The sequence below is a fragment of the Lycium barbarum genome, chromosome 8, assembly GCF_019175385.1.
Source record: "Lycium barbarum isolate Lr01 chromosome 8, ASM1917538v2, whole genome shotgun sequence".
In the NCBI taxonomy this organism is placed as follows: Eukaryota; Viridiplantae; Streptophyta; class Magnoliopsida; order Solanales; family Solanaceae; genus Lycium; species Lycium barbarum.
The window spans coordinates 61,377,767-61,400,658 of NC_083344.1; the positions used below are offsets into that span (position 1 = coordinate 61,377,767).

The window sequence follows — 22,892 nt, forward strand, 5'->3', positions numbered from 1 at the left end:
GAAAATCGTTATAGCCGAGCATGCTGCAAAGACATGGGAAGTTTAAAAATTAGGGTGAACAACACAAACATGACAAATTTATTTTGGATATGTTTCCTAAATCTACCATAAAATATTAATAACCATCTAACATAAGACAGAGAACCAAATAATAACTAGCAAACATAAGACACAGAACATACTCGTCAAATTCAAATATAAATTACTATCAAACATAAGACAGAATATACTCGTCAAATTCAGCGATTCCACCTTTGTTAACAACAGATTGAATATGTCAGCATCTCTATATTGATTAAGACAATAAGGGAAGGCATTAGAAATACAGGGATTAATTATGAGGGAATCTATGTTTTATCTTATGCAGGGATTATTTATTCAGGGTTTAGTTATTCCACCTTCTATCCTGCATAATAATAGGGGGTGAGAGGGGTACCGGGACTCGCAGAGACGGTAAAAGACTCAGCAGAGATAGAACTAAAATACTAGCAAACGAAAAGTACCTTGGTAGAGAATTGAATTACCAGTGCAAAAGTACCTTCGTAGAGATCGCATTGCTCGCGCAAACTTACTTTGGTAGAGATCGAATTGCTTTGCATAAACGTCTTCCTACAAGGTGGGTGTTGGAGGCTCACAAAGGCGTCCCTCGCCACAAATTGCCGTCGATAGCGAAATTCGGAAAACCCTTGCACTAACAACACAATACAACTACCGAAATAATTTTACACTGACAACGCAACACAACTACTAAAGTATTTTGCACTCATAATGCAATGCAACTACTAAGATATGTTTCCTCTACTACTATAATAATTTTTCTCATCTACTAAATTATTTTAAGACTACTCTCAATACTAAACCAGCCATATCCCCCACCATTTGAAGGAAGAAACTATAAGAGACTTAGCTAGAAGAAGACATCTTTTATTGCACATTTTACAAGAGAGAGAGCTAAATTGGAAATTGGATGTCTTCCAACTACATACAAGGCTCCTATTTATTTTTTTTGATTAAGCACCGGGTGTCCGGGTCTCTTTGAGCCCCGACTAATCCCGGGGGGGCACAGGCCCTCGGCAAGGAGTTTCCCGCAAGTGCACCACGGGTAATACAAGGCTCCTATTTATAGGAGTGGAAAAGCTAATACATGTACTACACCTATTTACAACACATAGTACAAGTGTCACATTTAAACAAGAAAGTAAATACAACAAAACAAAAGTTTTACATTGTAAGCCATTTAAAAGGCTAATAGACAAAGCATAGTGCATGATGATGAACTAGAGAACAAGGGAATAGTAACTTGCATGGCCTTGGGTTTTGGCAAAGGTTTTGTGATGCAAGTAAAATAAGGAAGATAGAAAGAAGACACAATTTGAATAACAATTGGGCAACAACTAAGGGAAGCTTACCTTAGCCACCTCCCAAAAGGATCAAAAGGCCCCTATCCTATTCGAACAATCCTCAAGAGAATAGTCATCTCTTGCAAACTGTTAAATCAGGAGTTGTTCAATTTGGACTCCACCAAATTAACACTAGTCATTCAAGACTAAAAGGTTTCAATAATATTCAATATTCAAAGATAGGTATCTTTCAAATGAATTACAAGCACCTTTAAATAAGGCTCTTAAAATATACTAGTCAAAAGAAATAAATGGAAGTGTAGTCTTGTAGGTGCATAGAAGACTACCAAATGCATACTCCTAGAAGCCTAGAAAGCTACTACACATTATGAAAGTCAAAATAGCCTTTAATAAGCCTAGAAAACACAAAAAGGGAAGCTTCCTTGTTCACATTAGACCAGCCCCTCATGTTCACACTAGAGCTTGCTAGACTTGTTCTTTCTGTGGGGCAGATATTGGGCTTCAATCCACCTCCTCTCGGGCTTCAATTTGGGTCTCCTCAGCTTGAAAACTTGGGTCGTCACCATGGTAATTTGGACTGCATCATCCTCCCTTTCTTGGAAGAATTTCGTCCTCGAAATTACAACATTAATATCAACCTCGACCGCAGCATCAACCTCAACCTCAACCACATCATTATGGCACACTTGGACATCATGGCTATATGGACTACATCATTCTCCCCCTCTTGAAAAGAATTTGTCCTCAAATTTGATCCTTGCAAAACATGGACGAGAATTTGTATGTGTAGCTTCCAAGTCTCAATCGGGTAATAATTAAGTAGCAACATGAGTGAATAATCACGATATAAAATAAGAGTGCTACAAAATTGACCAAAGATAATAGAGATTACCATCATGGATTTAGAAAGCCCAAGAAGAAGGATGAGCCAAGAAAACGTCTTCATGGAGTTTGCAAGTCGTGGTCACATACCACAATGATGTCCAGGGAGGATCTTTCCAATGGCTCTCCACCTGATTCACCTTAAAATACACCAAAATTCTTTCCAAGGCTAAGTACAAAACAAGTAGAATAACTCAAGTTCCAATACCGAAGTAATGTACCAGCCCACCCCAAAGTCATCAATTCCAACAAGTTATAAACCTTATGATCAATTCCGGGGTCAAAAACAAAAATGGTCAACACATCAAGCTTAGCATATGTCTCACGCATATCAACTAGTAACTCGAATAGTAACAACAAACAAGAGTGACAATGATGTATCCAATTACTACAAGAGTACTCCAGAGAAGCATGAATCATGAGGTAAGAATAAGTGCCATCATCGATCTTAGAAACAGCAAAGGGATCAAACCATGTGTATGACCAGATTTCTCATACCTCTCTCGTCTTTTCCTTTGAGAAGAAGTCACACAAAAGTCAAATAAGCAATCAAACTTATCAAAAGGAAGAATTTAACCTCTTAGATCATGACTACTATCCCAAGATTCAAATGCATTACTTCCACATTTCAAGCTAAGGAACTTGGTATAGCCTATCTCAAGTGAGTGATCCATGTAAGGATCACAATAAGTAAAGTAATAGACTAGTGAACTAGCACCACCATTCTACTTTCCTTTTCCGCTTCAAGCTTATTCACACCTAGAGATTTCAACTCAAATTCTACTCCTAGTGAGAACTTATCCTCAAATTCTTCTTTACTATTAAAGAATTCTGCACTACTTTCCTAATCCTCTTCAAGATCACTTCCTATATGTCTAGCAAACTCAAAGTCACACTTTAAGTCCTCAACATCACAAAAGCTCCTAAAACAATCATGACCCTCATCATACGCAAACAAATAGTAATGAAAAGTGCTACTTAAGGTCACTTCATCATCAGTAAGTTCACTTTCACAATCATGAATACTATTAAGCACAAGATCACGATTTGGACCACACAAAGAAGATTTATTACTTAAGCAACTTCCCACACTTTTCTTTCCAAGACAATGTCCTCTATCAAGTGAACTATCCAACAAGGAGTTAATTCCATCCCAAGAAAGAGTATTAAGAAACTCAAACTCATCATTAAACAAACAAGCATCTCCAAGTAAAAATAGTTTCACAAGAAAGGTCTCAGCCAAGTTCGCATCATCATTGAAGTCCACATGTTCAAACTCATCATTCAAGTCAATTTCATTATCATGTGCAGATTCAACATTAGAAAGACTCAAAGATGAATTGCTTTCTTCCCTATCAGACATGGGTGGTGTGCCTAATTCCAAACAATCACATTTATGGCCAACAATTCCATCATATCTAGAATAATCAACTAATAATGGAATATTAATCACACACACAAAAGGTTCAAGATTGCTTTCTAAAGACAAGACATTAAAATCAATCAACTTGTTTTCACTCTTTTCAACCACAGAAGTTGTGTCTTTTGCATTAAGACTCTCATCACAAGTGTCAACACTAGTTTTCATCACATCAAACTCACAAGTACTTTCAGTTTCAGGATCACAACCGAGAACAACTAGTGTATCTCCACAAGATTCATTCAACTTATCATCACAAGACAAAGAAGATTTTAAGCTTACACAAGATAATTCCTTACTCATACTCACACAATCAACATGCTCAACATTAGCATCTAAAGCAGTGAGTTTAGCCGACTTACCTTTAGGCTCTCAAGATTGATCTTTTTTACCTTCAAGTCCCTCTTTTGGACAATTCTGCTCTTCTGGAATTGTTGCATCCTTTTCATGAGTTTCCATTGTATGAGGCTCATTCTCAAGATTGTTTCCAATGGTACCTACAAACAAATTCAAACAACTAGAGGAAAAAGAAACATTGTGAGTGTTAGAGTGAAGAACTTCATCTCCCTCATTATTTTTCTTTTCTTCTTTCTTTCTCTCATGTTCTTTTCAATTCCATTCTCTTGTTTCTTTTGTGGCAGCCCACTCACTCCAGTCAACCCAAACTTCCCATTTTGCATGACATTACACTCCCCTATAGGCATAGAAGAGAAATATGCACTATTGGGATTTTCTTTCGGAAGTGGGAATGGAAAGAAAGGCCATCCTTCCTCGTCCATGACATACCTTATCCAATGTCGTACATTTGGAACGTCGTGTTTTTAAAACCAGGGCTGTCCAAAGCATAAGTGACTTATTTTTAGGGGAAACACATCACATCGGACCGTTTCAAGATAATCTCCATAAGATATTACCACCTTGACCATCCACTTAACTTGATACCCATAATATTCATATGGATATCTCTTTTTAACCCATGTCAAATTCAACCAATCAGCCGCATAAGGAGAAATGAATGTGGGGTCACACAAATCGTCAAGCTCTAGATCAAAGCCATTATACCCACAAACATTCATCTTCAATTGAAACCTTGGATTAGGCAATCTCTCTCCTTTTCTTGGAAATAGTGGTCCTCTCCTTTGTGTAAGCCATCTAGTTCTTACTTCCGATTGAACGGGCTTAGTTCTCATTTCCCCTTGGGCTATTGTACCTACATAACAAAGCTCAAAGAAAAGGTTATGAGTTAGACATCATCTTACTCACTCCCTTACTTTATCTGGGTGTCGCTCGCTTCACTCAATGATACAATAGGTTTGGTTCACTCTGTCTTGTAGTATTTGGCTTTCTCGGAATTGACCAACTCCTATTCAATCTTCCAAATTATACAAAAGATGCTACCTCTTCGGGATTAGAGTGAGATTATAGGACTCTATAGTCGGATGACTCTTTTAATTGTGGCGCACTTGAGTCAAACAATTCACGACGAGTTAAAACGAGAAAAGCTCGAAAAGAATTAGCACGAAAAAAAGTTATAGCTCAAGAACTAGTAAACTTTGAGTAGGTAATTACTCAATGTGTACTAGCTAGAAGTTATGTCACAAAGAAAGGATTAAGAAGATTCCCAACCCCCCTTAAGATGTGCTAGGCAGCCCCCTAAGTCTCACTAATTAATCTTCTTTGACCAACTTGTCTTGGAATTTAATTACTACAAGTTCCAATGATAGCTTCTCGTCTTTCCAAAAGATGACTAGGGACTTGCACACTTGGCTTCTCGTTTTCCCAAGAGGTGATTAGGAACTTGGACACTCTTTTCTCAAGGTGACTTTTAGTCTTCCCAAGAATTGACTAGGGAACTTGTGTCAATTAATGGTTTGGCTATTCGTTTGCCTCTACACTCTTTCACACCCAAATTGATTTTTGACTTCCCTTAATGAGTTCAGCCCCCTTCTCCATGTTTTGGAGGGGTTCAATGCACCAACTCCTTGGAAATTATCTCTTGGCTAGCTCTTTTGACTTTAAAAACAGCTTTCACACTCCCTAACACCTTGAAAGCTTAACTTATCACCAAATTAGATCAAACAAAGGTAGTAAATTTGAAATTATCAAGAACACACATGAACATTCACAAAATATTTATGAACACTCAAGAACACAAGTATTCAAAACATTTCAAATGATATACCAAACGACCATCTTGATGTCTAGTTTCCAAATATCACCACGGATCACCCAAGACACCTAAACTAATGGCACGATTGGAGACTTTAGAAACAATAGTTCATGAACTTCTTCTTGAACTTATGAACATCCAAGAACACAAGTCTTCAAGCACCAAAATCAGATTCACCAATAGATCAAGAACTCTAAATCTTCCCAATTTTTTGGATTATTGACCTTCTTAACTAGGAGAAATCAACCCAACAACTTTCAACCCTCAATTTCTACCTCTTCTATAAGACCCACTTTGAGTCTTCAAGTTTCAAGGTCTAACAATGGTGGGAATTGAAAACCTAACTTCAATTGACTCAAAACTTCAGATTTAGAACCAAAAAACTCTAAGGAACTCGAATCTAACACTAGAATCAACAATAAAACAAGGAATCAAACGTTTTTTTTTTTTTTTTTGTGTGAATACCAAACCCAAGACTAGATTTGTTGGAACAAATCTATATTGGGCTCTGATACCAAATGATGCAAGTAATTGAATAACAATTGGGCAACAACTAAGGGAAACTTACCTTAGCCACCTCCCAAAAGGCACCTATCCTATTTGAACAATCCTTAAGAGAATAGCCATCTCTTGCAAACTGTTAGATCAAACGGGAGTTGTTCAATTTGGACTCCAGCAAATTAACACTAGTCATTCAAGACTAAAAGGTTCCAATAATATTCAATATTCAAATATAGGTATCTTTCAAATGAATTACAAGCACCTTTACATAAGGTTCTTAAAATATACTAGTCAAAATAAATAAATGGAAGTGTAGTCTTCTAGGTGCATAGAAGACTACAAAATGCATACTCCTAGAAGCCTAGAAAGCTACTACACATTATGAAAGTCAAAATAGCCTTTAATAAGCCTAGAAAACACAAAAAGGGAAGCTTCCTTCGTTCACATTAGAGCAGCCCCTCATGTTCACACTAGAGCTTCTAGAAGTCCTAATCTTGTTCACATTAGAGCAGCCCCTCATGTTCACACTAGAGCTTCTAGAAGTCCTAATTTGGGCTGGTAGACTTGTTCTTTCTGTGGGGCAGATATTGGGCTTCAATCCACATCCTCTTGGGCTTCAATTTGGGTCTCCTCGGCTTGAACACTTGGGTCTTCACCATGGTAATTTGGACAGCATCATTTTGTGATGGCAAAAGGGCCCTTGCATAGTGTTTGCATGGCATGGAAATTTGGGAATTTTATGGCTAGATATTGATGACTTTATTTTCATGACAAAGGGGACCCCTAAATAGTGTTTGCATGGCATGGAAACTTGGGAAATTTATGGCTATACATGGGTGGACAACTCATGGTGGTGTTTTTTGGATTTTCATGGTAAATTAAGGTGGGGTAAAGTGATGAAAAGGTCACAAACTTGTGCAGATTTTTTTGTGTTTCTATGATGATTTTTGTGTGGGGTGGAGTGAAAAAGGCATAAAATGTAGGCTCATCGGTCACTCCATCTTGCTCATCATCAATCACTTCGGAAATTTTCGGCTCTGTGGCTTGATTCATGAAAACGGGCGGGAGTTTCTTTTCTGAGGAATCCTGTGAAGAATCAGTACTTACCTCGGAAGCATCTTCCGTTGAAGCTTCTTGGACAGGAACATCAGAATATTCCTCTATTTGTTGGGTGTCGGACCCTTGGTATGTCCCTTCTTCAGGATCACTTTGTGGTTGAGCCATGTATAGACTTGGGGCGTAAGGGGTAGAAATCATTAAGTTCTCATAATTAGCATTTTTTGATCTTTCTCCTACCTCTTTTCTTTCTCCAATGCCTCTGGGTTGCAAGTGCATCTTTTCTTTCCAAAACTAATCTTTCCCAAACTAATTTTGCAATGTCAAATTCAGGTTCTTCCACAGTTTGAGAAAACGGGTTCTGGAAAGCTATGTTATTCCTCCTTTGGACAGGTGAGAAGCTAGAAAAAGAATATTCTTGCTGGGGAGGGGAATAACTTTGAGCTAAAAAAGCACTTATGGGAGGAAGGATAGTGAGTTGAGAACTTTTGGGCTTTTAAGGCTCCAAGTGACCATTTTTCAACAGATTTATTTGGTCTTTTAGAGAAACCATTTCATTTTGCTGTTGCTGGAAAAAATGGAAAAGAGAAGTACATATATTCACTCATAACTTGTACATGTATTAGTTATGCGGGTTTCTAATTCCGCCAATTAAATATCGTATTAATTTTATACATGAATAACTTACCTCCTAACCCGCTACCAAACGTGGTATTACTTATGCAGAATTTGGTAGGGTGTATAAGAACAGTGCTGAATAGGGTGTATTAGTAATGGAAGGATTAGTTATGCTGAGATTATATCTTATCGACTGTTTGGTGTGGTGTATACGTTTACAAAAATATCCTCCACATTCTTTAGCTTTGAGGGACTTCAAGGGCAATTTTGTCTTTAATCGTGCTTATGCATGTATTAATAATTTTGGTATTGCTATGACCATGGTTTGTTTTGTATTAGTTATACATCGGATAATACCAAATAGGGTGTATTTATACATAGGTTGAAAAAGTGTACCAAACAAGGAATTAGTAATAGCAAAACTAATACATGTATTATTTACTCTAATACATCTTTCCAACCGACTCCCAACTTAAATAGTACCAACAAGATCATATAATGCCGTCCAAAATGGCTAAAATCTAAACTAAAACTTAAAAAGGAATAACATATGTCTAAATTAACTCAGTGTTACGTAAGATGAATACGAAAGAGGCATCAAGTGAAAATCCTATTTCATTATTTTTAACATCATCATAAGCATCTCTCTTTTGCTCTTGCTTGTAATGGTTCGTGAAACTTTCAAAATCAACAATAAACTAGGTGGCCAACCTGAGAAAGTGGAGCAGCCAAAGTCCAGCAAGAGAAGACAAGAACCGTTGCAAAGCGGGGTAATGTCTTGTCGGTGTCAAACAGAATACAAAAGCATCCAAAGTGGTTTATACAAGCAGCTGACGTTCAAAATTAAAGGAGAAGAACCTGTTTAAGGTGGATTGTTGCGAGCATCTCATACAGGTTTCTCCCTTATATACATGTTGACATATTGTCACGCCCTAAATTCAGGGCTCACGTGACCGCCACCGGACAACATAACCCCCGTGGGGTCCCGTAGCATCAATATGGATAAACAATTTTCAAAGCTTAATTTGTAACTATCATATTCATGACATGTCCCAACAAGGGACGACATTCTAAGCATATCCCAAAATACACATTCTACTCCCACAGGATAATACTTCTAAAAAAAATAACATGACATCGAATGCAGCCCGGCTATCCAGAGAATAGAGAAGTCTATATCACCACACTCTCGCATTGGGTTCATCAAGAGATAGGAAGAGGAAGAGCCTAGCTCGATACACCTTCACATTGAGTGCCTGCAACTGTGGAAAAAAAAATAGCCAACAACAAAGACGTGATGTGAGTACATAAAGTTACTCAGTAAGCCTCTTCGACTCCCTCCAAAAGGTGAGACAAGTCTTCGAAAAAACATGCATGCAATATCTCAAAATCATATAATAAGATATTTCTTTTATAATGAATGCATTATGTCATTTCAACATAGATTCAGATTTGGCATGTAATAAGTTCACTTGAAATCATCTTTTCAAAATCATAGCTTGGCTCACACACCTTCAACATAACCCTTTCCTTGTTCATACAAATACATATGCTTAAAAACAAACAACAATCATGTTCATAAATCATTTTTCCGCAATCCCTTTTTGCGATTGCATGTACTTTCTTACGGTCGTGGAGGTTGGTAAAATAGCCGTAACTTTTTATAGGTAAGTCCAAATGACAGTCGGTCTGAAGCATTGGAAACTATACTTTTAAGGCTACAATATCAATTTAGAAACCACAACCAAATTCTTCCTACATTAAGTGATGTACATTTTTGAAGTGAGGTATGTTTAACTTAGGCATCATCACCGTTAGCATGTCTATATCACTCCAACTAGATTTTATACATCGCCAACACACATATCATAATCCCAATCGCATTTCCAACATCATACTCAACCACCAACACATGATATCAATTAATTTGCATAAAACAAAGTAACAGCTACGTCCAAATATGTTCAAAATTTTTGGGGTACCACATATAACTCCTATTGACTGGCGATTCCTTTCTTATTCAGGTGAAAAAGGAAATTTTATTTTATGATTTTTGATATTTCGCCGATGCTCAACTTTGTTTCTTAGCCTCTCCCTTTTATGAAAGAGAGAAAAGAAGAAAAGAGAAGTAAAAATGAAGCGTCTCTTCCACGTCAATGTTGAACCCTTGATTTCGTGGCAAACATAACTTTAACTTTGTAGGACCATACCTTGTCAAAGATACTAAATCACCTATCTCGTGAAACACTCTTCTCAGGAATTATTTGATATGGCTATATCACGCTACATTGCAAAACCAGAAAAGAAGGAATTACTTATCCGGTTACTGAAGTGGATGCCTGGTCAAGGTTATGCTATTGATTCATCAACTAGAAATTTGATTCTGAAGAATTCTCACTTGTTTGGCCATCAACTTATTGCTGAGTCATTATCCAAGCAGCTTGTGATGTCAAAAATTGTGAAACCTCACAAGGAAAATGCAAGATAACGGAAGCTGGGTGGCTAAGTTGGACATTAATTTGCTGTAAAGAGAACTTTGATATGCTGCAGGTCTTAAGCTGATAATTTTGTTGCTGAGGCAGCTATATTTGCGGAAACAATTTACACTACTCTCAGCTTAATGACAAATATGGCAATGCATGTGACAACTTGAATAAGATATCTGAGGGTGTCACAAGTTTCTGATGAAGCATGCCAATGACCAGCACCAGCTTGTCTCCATTCATGTTGGGATAATCATTCGAATTTCTCATCATATTTAATTGAGCTATGACATTTGCAGTGCCTTGTGTAGAGCCATTCGTGATTGTGACAGACAAGTTTCGAAATATCAGTTACATTAATGCACACCTTCTACGGTGGATAGCTTCAAAGGCACAAACTTTTAGGAAAAGGTACTTCCTTGCACTATATTTGTTCCTAGATCTGAGTATAAATGAAAATCCTCTTATAAAATAGTATACCATTGTTGCCTATGCATATTACCATTCATGTCTTTGTTTTAGCAACCCATGTTATGCTGGTTGTAGGAAATGCTTTGATGCACAAACATCAACATATGTGTCAGCTGCAAGCTATTTCTTTTCTGGTATGGGTATTCAAGAAGTCACTAAATAATTTTGTTCATTTCCTGGGCCCGGCACTTCCTTGACCACCGGAAAAGCAAGCGAGCTTCCTATTGTTTCCCTGAAAAATATGACTAGTACTACATTTATAAGTCCTGTACCGGAAAAGCAAGCGAGCTTCCTATTGTTTCCCTGAAAAATATGACTAGTACTACATTTATAAGTCCTGTACCGGTGTAGAATAAAAATAAGCTATATCTATCTATTCTATAATAAAAGTGGGAAACTCTAAACCAAAAAGTTGAAAGACCAATGAACCCTTTTAATAATATATATTTGTATTTAATAATAATTAAATAAAAACTGAAAAATATTGATTTATCTTGTGTCTTTTCTAAATAGTTGTGTTCTCTTGTTAGTAACTAATTTTAAAGAAGCTATTTGGCCGTTAGAGAAAAACTTTTCAAAGACTTATTTGTTTTATTGGAAGGACACAACTCTTCATAAGAGAAATACACGTGTTTATTTTACAGTATGATTATTAAATAATACTATTCCCTCTGTCCCAAAAAGATTGTCCCCTTTTTATATTTAGAAACAATTTAACTTTATGAGATGATTTACAGTCACACAAATATCTACGGCTTGTTTTGGACCACTCATTTCAAAAGTCGTCCTTTATTTCTTAAACTTTGTGCCAAGTCAAAAGAGGACAATCTTTTTGGGACGGAGGAAGTAACATATATATGTAATTAATGTGGTTTTTTATGGGTAATATTACAACATACCCAGTGAAATTCCGCAAGTGGATCTGGGGAGGGTAGAGTGTGAGTAGATCTTACTCCTTGGGAGGTAGAGAGGTTGTTTCCGATAGAATCTCGGCTTTGAATAAAACAATAATTATAGTTAGCTTTTTTTTGGGGTTTGGGATGGTAGAGTGTACGCACATCTTTCAATACTAAAGTTAGTTCCATTTGGAAAGGAAAAAAGAATCAGAATATATCACCTACTACAAAACAAACACAAGAAAGCAACCTAAGAAGGTATTTCATAACTTCATATTACTTTACTACTATATATAAGCAAGAATAAGGAGCTTTTGTAGTCCTTACAAGTTCATTTTTGTCAATTTGCTAGAGTTTTTTTTTTTTTTTTTTAAGAAAATGATGTATGTTGTTGACTTCTTGTCCCTCTTTTATGTTGCCCTTGATTTAGTTCATTACTACTATATATAAGCAAGAAGAATAAGGAGCTTTTGTAGTCCTCATAGAGTCATTTTTGTCAATTTGCTAGAGTTTGCCTTTTTTTTTTTTGAAAGAAAATGACATGTGTTGTTGCCTACTTGTCTCTCTTTTATGTTGCCCTTGATTTAGTTCAATACTAGATAACAGTTCCGTAAGAACGTATTTTTTAAATAAATTTCATGATATGAGCATAATAGAATATAAATAGCAAAACAAGAGCTTGACAACTTGTGCAAGCATACAAATTCAACAGTTATCAGCCAACAACACATGAAAATCGCCGGAGACGGTTGGAATTCCAGGATTCTTGAGATTGCGAGAGACTGTCTAGCGAAGGGGAGTGAGAGAGTTAGGTCGAGAAATGCAGGTTTAACTGTTTAAGACTAGGAATGAGCAAAATATCGAAGGGGATGTATTGGGATTTGTGCCTGGGCAATAAAGTGTATTACTGATTTAGAGTATACACAATTCGGTTTGTCGGTCGGTTCGGTTCGGTTCGGTTTGTAAATATAACCAATGGTATCCGAATCGGGAAACCATAATAGTTTATAATTGAATTCGTACACCAAATTCGAATTGTGTTATCCAAATTGTTTCAAATTTGTTCGGAAATTCATGTTGAACCGATTTATGCACAGGCCTACCCCCACTTCCTCGTTTGCGTTGCATGATGTTTTGTCACTAATTTTTTGAGTGGTAAACAAATATGTGTTGGTTGTATTTATTTTATTTATAAGCTTTTGTTCACAAAAAAATAATCTTAAAATATATGATGATTCATGTAGGAAAAGGTACTTCCTTGCACTATATTTGTTCCTAGATCTGAGTATAAATGAAAATCCTCTTATAAAATAGTATACCATTGTTGCCTATGCATATTACCATTCATGTCTTTGTTTTAGCAACCCATGTTATGCTGGTTGTAGGAAATGCTTTGATGCACAAACATCAACATATGTGTCAGCTGCAAGCTATTTCTTTTCTGGTATGGGTATTCAAGAAGTCACTAAATAATTTTGTTCATTTCCTGGGCCCGGCACTTCCTTGACCACCGGAAAAGCAAGCGAGCTTCCTATTGTTTCCCTGAAAAATATGACTAGTACTACATTTATAAGTCCTGTACCGGAAAAGCAAGCGAGCTTCCTATTGTTTCCCTGAAAAATATGACTAGTACTACATTTATAAGTCCTGTACCGGTGTAGAATAAAAATAAGCTATATCTATCTATTCTATAATAAAAGTGGGAAACTCTAAACCAAAAAGTTGAAAGACCAATGAACCCTTTTAATAATATATATTTGTATTTAATAATAATTAAATAAAAACTGAAAAATATTGATTTATCTTGTGTCTTTTCTAAATAGTTGTGTTCTCTTGTTAGTAACTAATTTTAAAGAAGCTATTTGGCCGTTAGAGAAAAACTTTTCAAAGACTTATTTGTTTTATTGGAAGGACACAACTCTTCATAAGAGAAATACACGTGTTTATTTTACAGTATGATTATTAAATAATACTACTCCCTCTGTCCCAAAAAGATTGTCCCCTTTTTATATTTAGAAACAATTTAACTTTATGAGATGATTTACAGTCACACAAATATCTACGGCTTGTTTTGGACCACCCATTTCAAAAGTCGTCCTTTATTTCTTAAACTTTGTGCCAAGTCAAAAGAGGACAATCTTTTTGGGACGGAGGAAGTAACATATATATGTAATTAATGTGGTTTTTTATGGGTAATATTACAACAACATACCCAGTGAAATTCCGCAAGTGGATCTGGGGAGGGTAGAGTGTGAGTAGATCTTACTCCTTGGGAGGTAGAGAGGTTGTTTCCGATAGAATCTCGGCTTTGAATAAAACAATAATTATAGTTAGCTTTTTTTTGGGGTTTGGGATGGTAGAGTGTACGCACATCTTTCAATACTAAAGTTAGTTCCATTTGGAAAGGAAAAAAGAATCAGAATATATCACCTACTACAAAACAAACACAAGAAAGCAACCTAAGAAGGTATTTCATAACTTCATATTACTTTACTACTATATATAAGCAAGAATAAGGAGCTTTTGTAGTCCTTACAAGTTCATTTTTGTCAATTTGCTAGAGTTTTTTTTTTTTTTTTTTAAGAAAATGATGTATGTTGTTGACTTCTTGTCCCTCTTTTATGTTGCCCTTGATTTAGTTCATTACTACTATATATAAGCAAGAAGAATAAGGAGCTTTTGTAGTCCTCATAGAGTCATTTTTGTCAATTTGCTAGAGTTTGCCTTTTTTTTTTTTGAAAGCAAATGACATGTGTTGTTGCCTACTTGTCTCTCTTTTATGTTGCCCTTGATTTAGTTCAATACTAGATAACAGTTCCGTAAGAACGTATTTTTTAAATAAATTTCATGATATGAGCATAATAGAATATAAATAGCAAAACAAGAGCTTGACAACTTGTGCAAGCATACAAATTCAACAGTTATCAGCCAACAACACATGAAAATCGCCGGAGACGGTTGGAATTCCAGGATTCTTGAGATTGCGAGAGACTGTCTAGCGAAGGGGAGTGAGAGAGTTAGGTCGAGAAATGCAGGTTTAACTGTTTAAGACTAGGAATGAGCAAAATATCGAAGGGGATGTATTGGGATTTGTGCCTGGGCAATAAAGTGTATTACTGATTTAGAGTATACACAATTCGGTTTGTCGGTCGGTTCGGTTCGGTTCGGTTTGTAAATATAACCAATGGTATCCGAATCGGGAAACCATAATAGTTTATAATTGAATTCGTACACCAAATTCGAATTGTGTTATCCAAATTGTTTCAAATTTGTTCGGAAATTCATGTTGAACCGATTTATGCACAGGCCTACCCCCACTTCCTCGTTTGCGTTGCATGATGTTTTGTCACTAATTTTTTGAGTGGTAAACAAATATGTGTTGGTTGTATTTATTTTATTTATAAGCTTTTGTTCACAAAAAAATAATCTTAAAATATATGATGATTCATGTAGGAAAAGGTACTTCCTTGCACTATATTTGTTCCTAGATCTGAGTATAAATGAAAATCCTCTTATAAAATAGTATACCATTGTTGCCTATGCATATTACCATTCATGTCTTTGTTTTAGCAACCCATGTTATGCTGGTTGTAGGAAATGCTTTGATGCACAAACATCAACATATGTGTCAGCTGCAAGCTATTTCTTTTCTGGTATGGGTATTCAAGAAGTCACTAAATAATTTTGTTCATTTCCTGGGCCCGGCACTTCCTTGACCACCGGAAAAGCAAGCGAGCTTCCTATTGTTTCCCTGAAAAATATGACTAGTACTACATTTATAAGTCCTGTACCGGAAAAGCAAGCGAGCTTCCTATTGTTTCCCTGAAAAATATGACTAGTACTACATTTATAAGTCCTGTACCGGTGTAGAATAAAAATAAGCTATATCTATCTATTCTATAATAAAAGTGGGAAACTCTAAACCAAAAAGTTGAAAGACCAATGAACCCTTTTAATAATATATATTTGTATTTAATAATAATTAAATAAAAACTGAAAAATATTGATTTATCTTGTGTCTTTTCTAAATAGTTGTGTTCTCTTGTTAGTAACTAATTTTAAAGAAGCTATTTGGCCGTTAGAGAAAAACTTTTCAAAGACTTATTTGTTTTATTGGAAGGACACAACTCTTCATAAGAGAAATACACGTGTTTATTTTACAGTATGATTATTAAATAATACTACTCCCTCTGTCCCAAAAAGATTGTCCCCTTTTTATATTTAGAAACAATTTAACTTTATGAGATGATTTACAGTCACACAAATATCTACGGCTTGTTTTGGACCACCCATTTCAAAAGTCGTCCTTTATTTCTTAAACTTTGTGCCAAGTCAAAAGAGGACAATCTTTTTGGGACGGAGGAAGTAACATATATATGTAATTAATGTGGTTTTTTATGGGTAATATTACAACAACATACCCAGTGAAATTCCGCAAGTGGATCTGGGGATGGTAGAGTGTGAGTAGATCTTACTCCTTGGGAGGTAGAGAGGTTGTTTCCGATAGAATCTCGGCTTTGAATAAAACAATAATTATAGTTAGCTTTTTTTTGGGGTTTGGGATGGTAGAGTGTACGCACATCTTTCAATACTAAAGTTAGTTCCATTTGGAAAGGAAAAAAGAATCAGAATATATCACCTACTACAAAACAAACACAAGAAAGCAACCTAAGAAGGTATTTCATAACTTCATATTACTTTACTACTATATATAAGCAAGAATAAGGAGCTTTTGTAGTCCTTACAAGTTCATTTTTGTCAATTTGCTAGAGTTTTTTTTTTTTTTTTTTAAGAAAATGATGTATGTTGTTGACTTCTTGTCCCTCTTTTATGTTGCCCTTGATTTAGTTCATTACTACTATATATAAGCAAGAAGAATAAGGAGCTTTTGTAGTCCTCATAGGGTCATTTTTGTCAATTTGCTAGAGTTTGCCTTTTTTTTTTTTTGAAAGAAAATGACATGTGTTGTTGCCTACTTGTCTCTCTTTTATGTTGCCCTTGATTTAGTTCAATACTAGATAACAGTTCCGTAAGAACGTATTTTTTAAATAAATTTCATGATATGAGCATAATAGAATATAAATAGCAAAACAAGAGCTTGACAACTTGTGCAAGCATACAAATTCAACAGTTATCAGCCAACAACACATGAAAATCGCCGGAGACGGTTGGAATTCCAGGATTCTTGAGATTGCGAGAGACTGTCTAGCGAAGGGGAGTGAGAGAGTTAGGTCGAGAAATGCAGGTTTAACTGTTTAAGACTAGGAATGAGCAAAATATCGAAGGGGATGTATTGGGATTTGTGCCTGGGCAATAAAGTGTATTACTGATTTAGAGTATACACAATTCGGTTTGTCGGTCGGTTCGGTTCGGTTCGGTTTGTAAATATAACCAATGGTATCCGAATCGGGAAACCATAATAGTTTATAATTGAATTCGTACACCAAATTCGAATTGTGTTATCCAAATTGTTTCAAATTTGTTCGGAAATTCATGTTGAACCGATTTATGCACAGGCCTACCCCCACTTCCTCGTTTGCGTTGCATGATGTTTTGTCACTAATTTTTTGAGTGGTAAACAAATATGTGTTGGTTGTATTTATTTTATTTATAAGCTTTTGTTCACAAAAAAATAATCTTAAAATATATGATGATTCATGTAGGAGTGCGGCTATCCAAGTAATAAATTAGCTAATAATTTATGTGCTTTTTGTGTAGTTTTTTAATAGGGAAATATTATTTTAATGATTCAAACTTACTACAAGTCGACATAGTTAATAATTCAAAATATTTAAAATAAATTAGAAAATTATAGTAAATGAAAAACAATTTGATTACTCAAACAATAATGCCTTCACATAAAATGAGACGGAAGGTACACTTTTTATCCTTAACAAACGAATACTGTCAGGCAACATATTGCACTACTATTGCACATAGACATTGTATGATTCAGTCTTCTGAGATAGATATCACTAACATAGATATTTACAAGTTTATTTGTAGATTCTATTCTTCTATTTTAAGCTAAAATTTTAGATTCAGCTGCCATTGTTTGTGGCCCTTCATATAAGAGTTTAACATTATCACGAATAATTTGTGGAGTTCTGATATGATGAGCTTGCTATTGAAAGTAATGACTTTAGGATAAGTAATAAAATCAGTGAATATAGTTTTGTGTTGTTTATCAATATGAGTTTAGAATCTACCTTCGTATTTGTTCTTTGTTCTCTAAATGTTTTGTAAAAATAATAAACTAACTTATTTAATTATGAGTGCGATAAAGCAAAATAAAGAAATAATTTGTAAATAAATGATTAGCTTCGTCAACAAACTGTTGCTTTGTAATGCATAGTTTCGTTGCACGTTATAATGTCACCTATTCACTATTAATAAATCATATTCCGTCCGTCCTAAAAAGATTGTCCTCTTTTGACTTGGCACAAACACTACAAAAAAAAAAAAAAAAAAAAAAAAAAACAGCATTTAGCGACGGACGATTTTTGTCGCTAAACAGCATATTTCCGTAGCTAAATCAATTTAGCAACGGATTAGCGATGGATTCACGGGTGTTACTATATTGCTCGTAGCTAACCCTTCAGCGATGGAAAAATCAAATCCGTAGCAAGATTTAACAACGAATTAGCGACGGATACAGAATAATCTGTCGCTATTTTAATCTATTTTGTCGCTAAATTCAGAATAAATTTTGTCGTTTGTCTTTATTAGCGACGAAATTTTCCGTCTCAAAATAATTTGAGTGCCAATATAGCCTGATTTTAGTGACAGTTTCTTTTATCGCTAATCCATCGCAACAATCGTATTCTTTAATCTAACATTTTAAATATACCCTATTCAAGCATATAGCATACTAATAATTATTACAGTTAAAAGTAATTGAAATTCATATAAACTAGTAATATTTTACAATGAAAATGCATATCACAATTATATAGTCAAATTGAATACATCTACACAACCAATAAAGTTGAAATAAAAAAAGCCTAACTAATGCAAGGCTAGAGAGTTACAAGGTTCAGCTAAAACATTATTAAGTACTAATCAATTCCTATTAAACTAGAAAATTAAAATTTGAATGTGGAAAACCAAATTGCAATTTGCCCACAACTAATATACTCCCTGAGAAGCAAACACTTGGTAGAATGTAGGAGAAAATCCTTTTCTAGGTAGCGAAGTATTTGTCAGATTCAGCAAGCCTAAGTTACATTTTTGCCCTTCACATTCCTGGATCAGAGTCATCAAGGGACTCGCCTACACATCCTTGCATGGTTTGCTAGCACCTAACACAAAGTAATAGATTAGCTTCACAGCAAACAAAGAGAGATCTATAATTTGGAATGATACATCCATCTAATGACAAGAAAAGAGAAAATTGAAAGTACCTAAGTTCTGTGGATTTTGTATATTTCCAACAGTGAAAATAAATTTATTGGCAACTCATTGGTTCGCAAAGACATAGAAATTGATGAAATATGTTAGTCTACATTGTACCAAAGTAGAGTTAAAAGATGCCAACCACGCCAATTGAAATGCATTTTAGAAGAATTACTTATTGATGGATTCTACACATCTCAATAACAACATAAATTAAGAGACATCTAACCTATCATACTCGTACATACAATTGTGCTCTAGATTCTCAATGTTCCTAAGTTACTGTAGGTAACAACTTCTATAAGAACAATGCACAACCTAATCAAACCAAAATAATGCTACATTTGTTATTGGTTTTTACCAGGTTAATTAACACTTAGGTTATTGGGACAGGAAAGTTACACATTTTACAAGCCAAATATGTCTGCAAGTATCTCTATTTAAGGAGTGGAGATACTACTTTTCAACCAGAAGAGTGGTTCTTTGGAGAGATATCATGTTCCATAAACTTAAGTTCCTAAAATTGGACTAGTTACATAGTCTAAGCCATGTCAGTAATACATCTCAGAATGATTACAATGCTAGATTGAACAAGTTATAGCTTCTGAACATGGTTTCTATCAAGCGCAAAGTGTCTACAATATGCAAACTTGAGGATGGATCAATCAGGTACACATTAAGGTAAAAGACATCATTCTTGAGTTTACAATTGGGTCATAATCATCTAAAGAAAACATCAGTTAGTTTTGTTTTTTACTTAAACATCTATGGATACCCTTTGCGTACATAATTAAAAATTTATAAAACACTAGATATCTTATGGATGAGATTTAAAAAAAAAAAAAAAACTTATGGATAAGATTTAAAAAAAAAAAAAAACTTATGGATGAGATTTTTTTTTTTTTGAAAAAAAAAAAAGCTTATGGATAAGATAGCCCACTGTAGATTAGGAATTATAGGCAATGGTTATGAAGTAATCATACTACTAATTATTTAAAACCTAGTTAAACATCAAAATCCAATAGGAATTGATACCATATTTGCTGATAATTCTACCATCGAATTTAAATCAAACACTGAAAGCAAATGACGGCAAAATTCCTAGAATATGGTAACGAGCTAATAGAGAGTTGCACTTAAACACATAAGCATGAAGCAACTAACAATAATACGTCAGGAAATAAATCAATGTGAAGAGGTTACATGAAAATTAGGAACCGTTAACTAATGAAGTCCAATGTGGATGGAAGCTACAAAATCTCCAGTAAACGCATTAGCAAATGCAACGAATATTTGAAGCATAAAGATGTAGTTATAGCCATTCATGAGATTTTCTGCAATTGTACAATGATCTAATCCTACTAAGTCATTAAACGTAGAAGAGGCCTGATGGGTCATGAAATTCATTAACACATACACATAAAAAATATCTCAAACTACGGACAGATGGATGTGAAGAAATGTCTTAGGAGCCATCTTGTCTATCTTAGCTTATTCTGTGGTATGCTTTTTAAAATTAAAAAAAAATATAAAGGAAACTGGAAAATGAACAAACATCAGAAACTTTATAAGACATCAAGAAGAAGAACAACCTCATTTTCCATTCCCTTCTCAAGATCGGTCTCACTAATCTTATTCTGAAGTTGCTGCTGCTCGTTGAGAATGCTCGAGATTTGAGAATTGCACTCCTTCATCTTCAGACGAGCTCCCACTGGTCCAGGCCATGATCATCTTTCAACAAAGCAACCTGCAAGAGGAAGTTCATAAAATTTACAGAGAGTTAGGGGGGGGGGGGGGGGAGGGGGGGGGGGGAATATAAACGTTCTGCACTTAAAAACTCCCTCAAACCTATCATACATCCAATCATGCTCTAGATTCTCAATTTTCCCAATTTAATAGTGAAACAAACAGGACAATCAGAGTGTTTACTAGCAAGGGCTCGCATCAATTAAAAAAATTAATAACGAAAGTATGTGCACTAATCAGCACAATTAAAGACACATCTATAAGCTCTACGAACTTTTTTTTTATAAGGTAAATGTATTATTAAAAGGTACACCAAATTACATGAGAAAATAAGCTCTATAAGCTCTACGAACTGCTCCCCTTCACAAATGAAAACGACAACAGATTTTGTTATTACAAATTTATTTCATATTGATATGACGAATCACATCCAAGTCTTTCTCAGTTCCAAAAAAGATAATTTAGGAAGAATCTTGTTAAAAATTAGGAATTAATTAGAAGTTTGACACCACAATCTCACCATAAGCAAGGATAGGTTGATATAGACTCTTTATGTTGATTTGAGAGGTTTTGATTGATTCACTCCATGGTTGAGCTGATTTATCTAAGTCTTGTTATGGCTTATGGAATTGTGACTTTGTACTTTCATTGACATTTGATTTCATTGATCTACCATATTTGCATTCATTCACTCATTCATAGTTCACGGTTGATGAAAAACTTATGCTGATTATGAAAGGTTTTGAGATACTTTTGATGAGATATGATAAAGAACCTCCGTGGGCAAAGATCCGGAGACTCGTTACCCTTGGGCACAGATCTGGAACGAGTGGAATATGGACACCCCCGCGGGTCATGACTATTGAGTGTACGAGGCCTTTAGCATGTATGTACAGGTTGTGGCACTGAGCATTTCATTGCATATTTTATCATCTACTGATTTGTTGTGATGGTATTGTGTTGATTGGAGATTTATTGAGACTTGACGTACTTGTGGTTTAGAAGCTTCATCTTAGGTTGTGACTCGGTTATGTGATATTCTATTACCTTGGTTTGGGTATTATGTGCCTATCTGCTTATCTTGTTGATTTTAAGCTTATATGTGTGGACTAATCTTAGTCAGCCTATGATGCTTACTCAATATGTGTTGTTGTACTGATGCTACCTCGCTACACTCTTTTTCGGGGTGTAGAGTTTGAGACAGGATCCATGGCAGGCCCTTGTGAGTGATCCCCGAGGCAGTTCCGTTGGAGACTTGGGTGAGCCACTGCCAGATCTGCAGCCCGAGTTTCCCTTCCTCTTTGTATCTGTCTTTTACTTTCCGGATAGTATTTCTCATCATGTTATGAGTCTTGTATGGAAACATTCAAACATTTGTATTTATTGATTTATACTTATGTATTGAGTAGTAGCTCTTGTACTGATATAGACCAGATCCTTGGGGCGTCACTTGTATTTTCGCATTTATCTACGATATTGAGATCGTGTTCACTGCTTAATTTCTGCATATGACAATTAAAAATGGTTAAATAAAGGGAAGGGTCGCCTATCAGGTGGGATGGATGTCACGACCCAGCTAGGGGCCGTGACGGGTACCCGGGGCTAGCCACCGAGCACCACTCGTGCTACTACTCATCTTGCTCATTTAATGGTCTTTTATCAGCTTTATACTCAAATTGTAGGAAAATCATATTTTATATGGAAACATAAATACTTTTTATATACATTTGCCTCTCGGCCATCAAAATAATATATACATATAATAGCATCTCGTGAGACCATCTAACCCACACTGCGCATCTACGAGCCTCTACTGAAGTACTAAATATAAGGATGGGACAAGACCCCGTCATGCCCAAAAATACATATACATGAATATACACAAAAGAATCG

The 22,892-nt window shown here is 35.3% G+C and overlaps 1 protein-coding gene and 1 long non-coding RNA gene across 9 annotated transcripts in view; one reads left to right on the plus strand and one right to left on the minus strand.

The window, feature by feature from the left end:
* Positions 1 to 16,644, plus strand: part of LOC132606152 (pentatricopeptide repeat-containing protein At1g10910, chloroplastic) — a 38,361-nt gene extending 21,717 nt beyond the window's left edge. Inside the window, exons 10-13 of one of the 6 annotated variants that reach the window (XR_009569617.1) lie at positions 7,724 to 7,783; positions 8,711 to 8,902; positions 9,156 to 9,355; positions 10,266 to 10,402. Coding sequence is in view for 2 of the 6 variants with exons in the window: in XM_060319520.1 (XP_060175503.1) it covers positions 7,724 to 7,783; positions 10,266 to 10,496 (291 nt within the window). In the remaining 4 variants the exon portion in view is untranslated. Of the gene's footprint in view, positions 1 to 7,723; positions 7,784 to 8,710; positions 8,903 to 9,155; positions 9,356 to 10,265; positions 10,969 to 11,037 lie in introns of those variants that run through there. The other 5 variants (XR_009569616.1, XR_009569619.1, XR_009569618.1 and 2 more) reach the window with 5 other exon arrangements.
* Positions 16,645 to 18,758: 2,114 nt separating this feature from the next.
* LOC132606154 (uncharacterized) lies at positions 18,759 to 21,673 on the minus strand. 3 transcript variants are annotated; one of them, XR_009569620.1, is made up of 3 exons: positions 21,520 to 21,673; positions 20,846 to 21,000; positions 18,759 to 19,159 (listed from the first exon to the last, which is right to left on the minus strand). It is a non-coding gene; the product is annotated as an uncharacterized LOC132606154 (long non-coding RNA). The 3 variants fall into 3 exon arrangements; XR_009569621.1 differs by lacking the exon at positions 21,520 to 21,673 and adding an exon at positions 21,321 to 21,472; XR_009569622.1 differs by lacking the exon at positions 21,520 to 21,673 and adding an exon at positions 21,102 to 21,296.
* Between the last annotated feature and the right edge of the window lie 1,219 nt (positions 21,674 to 22,892).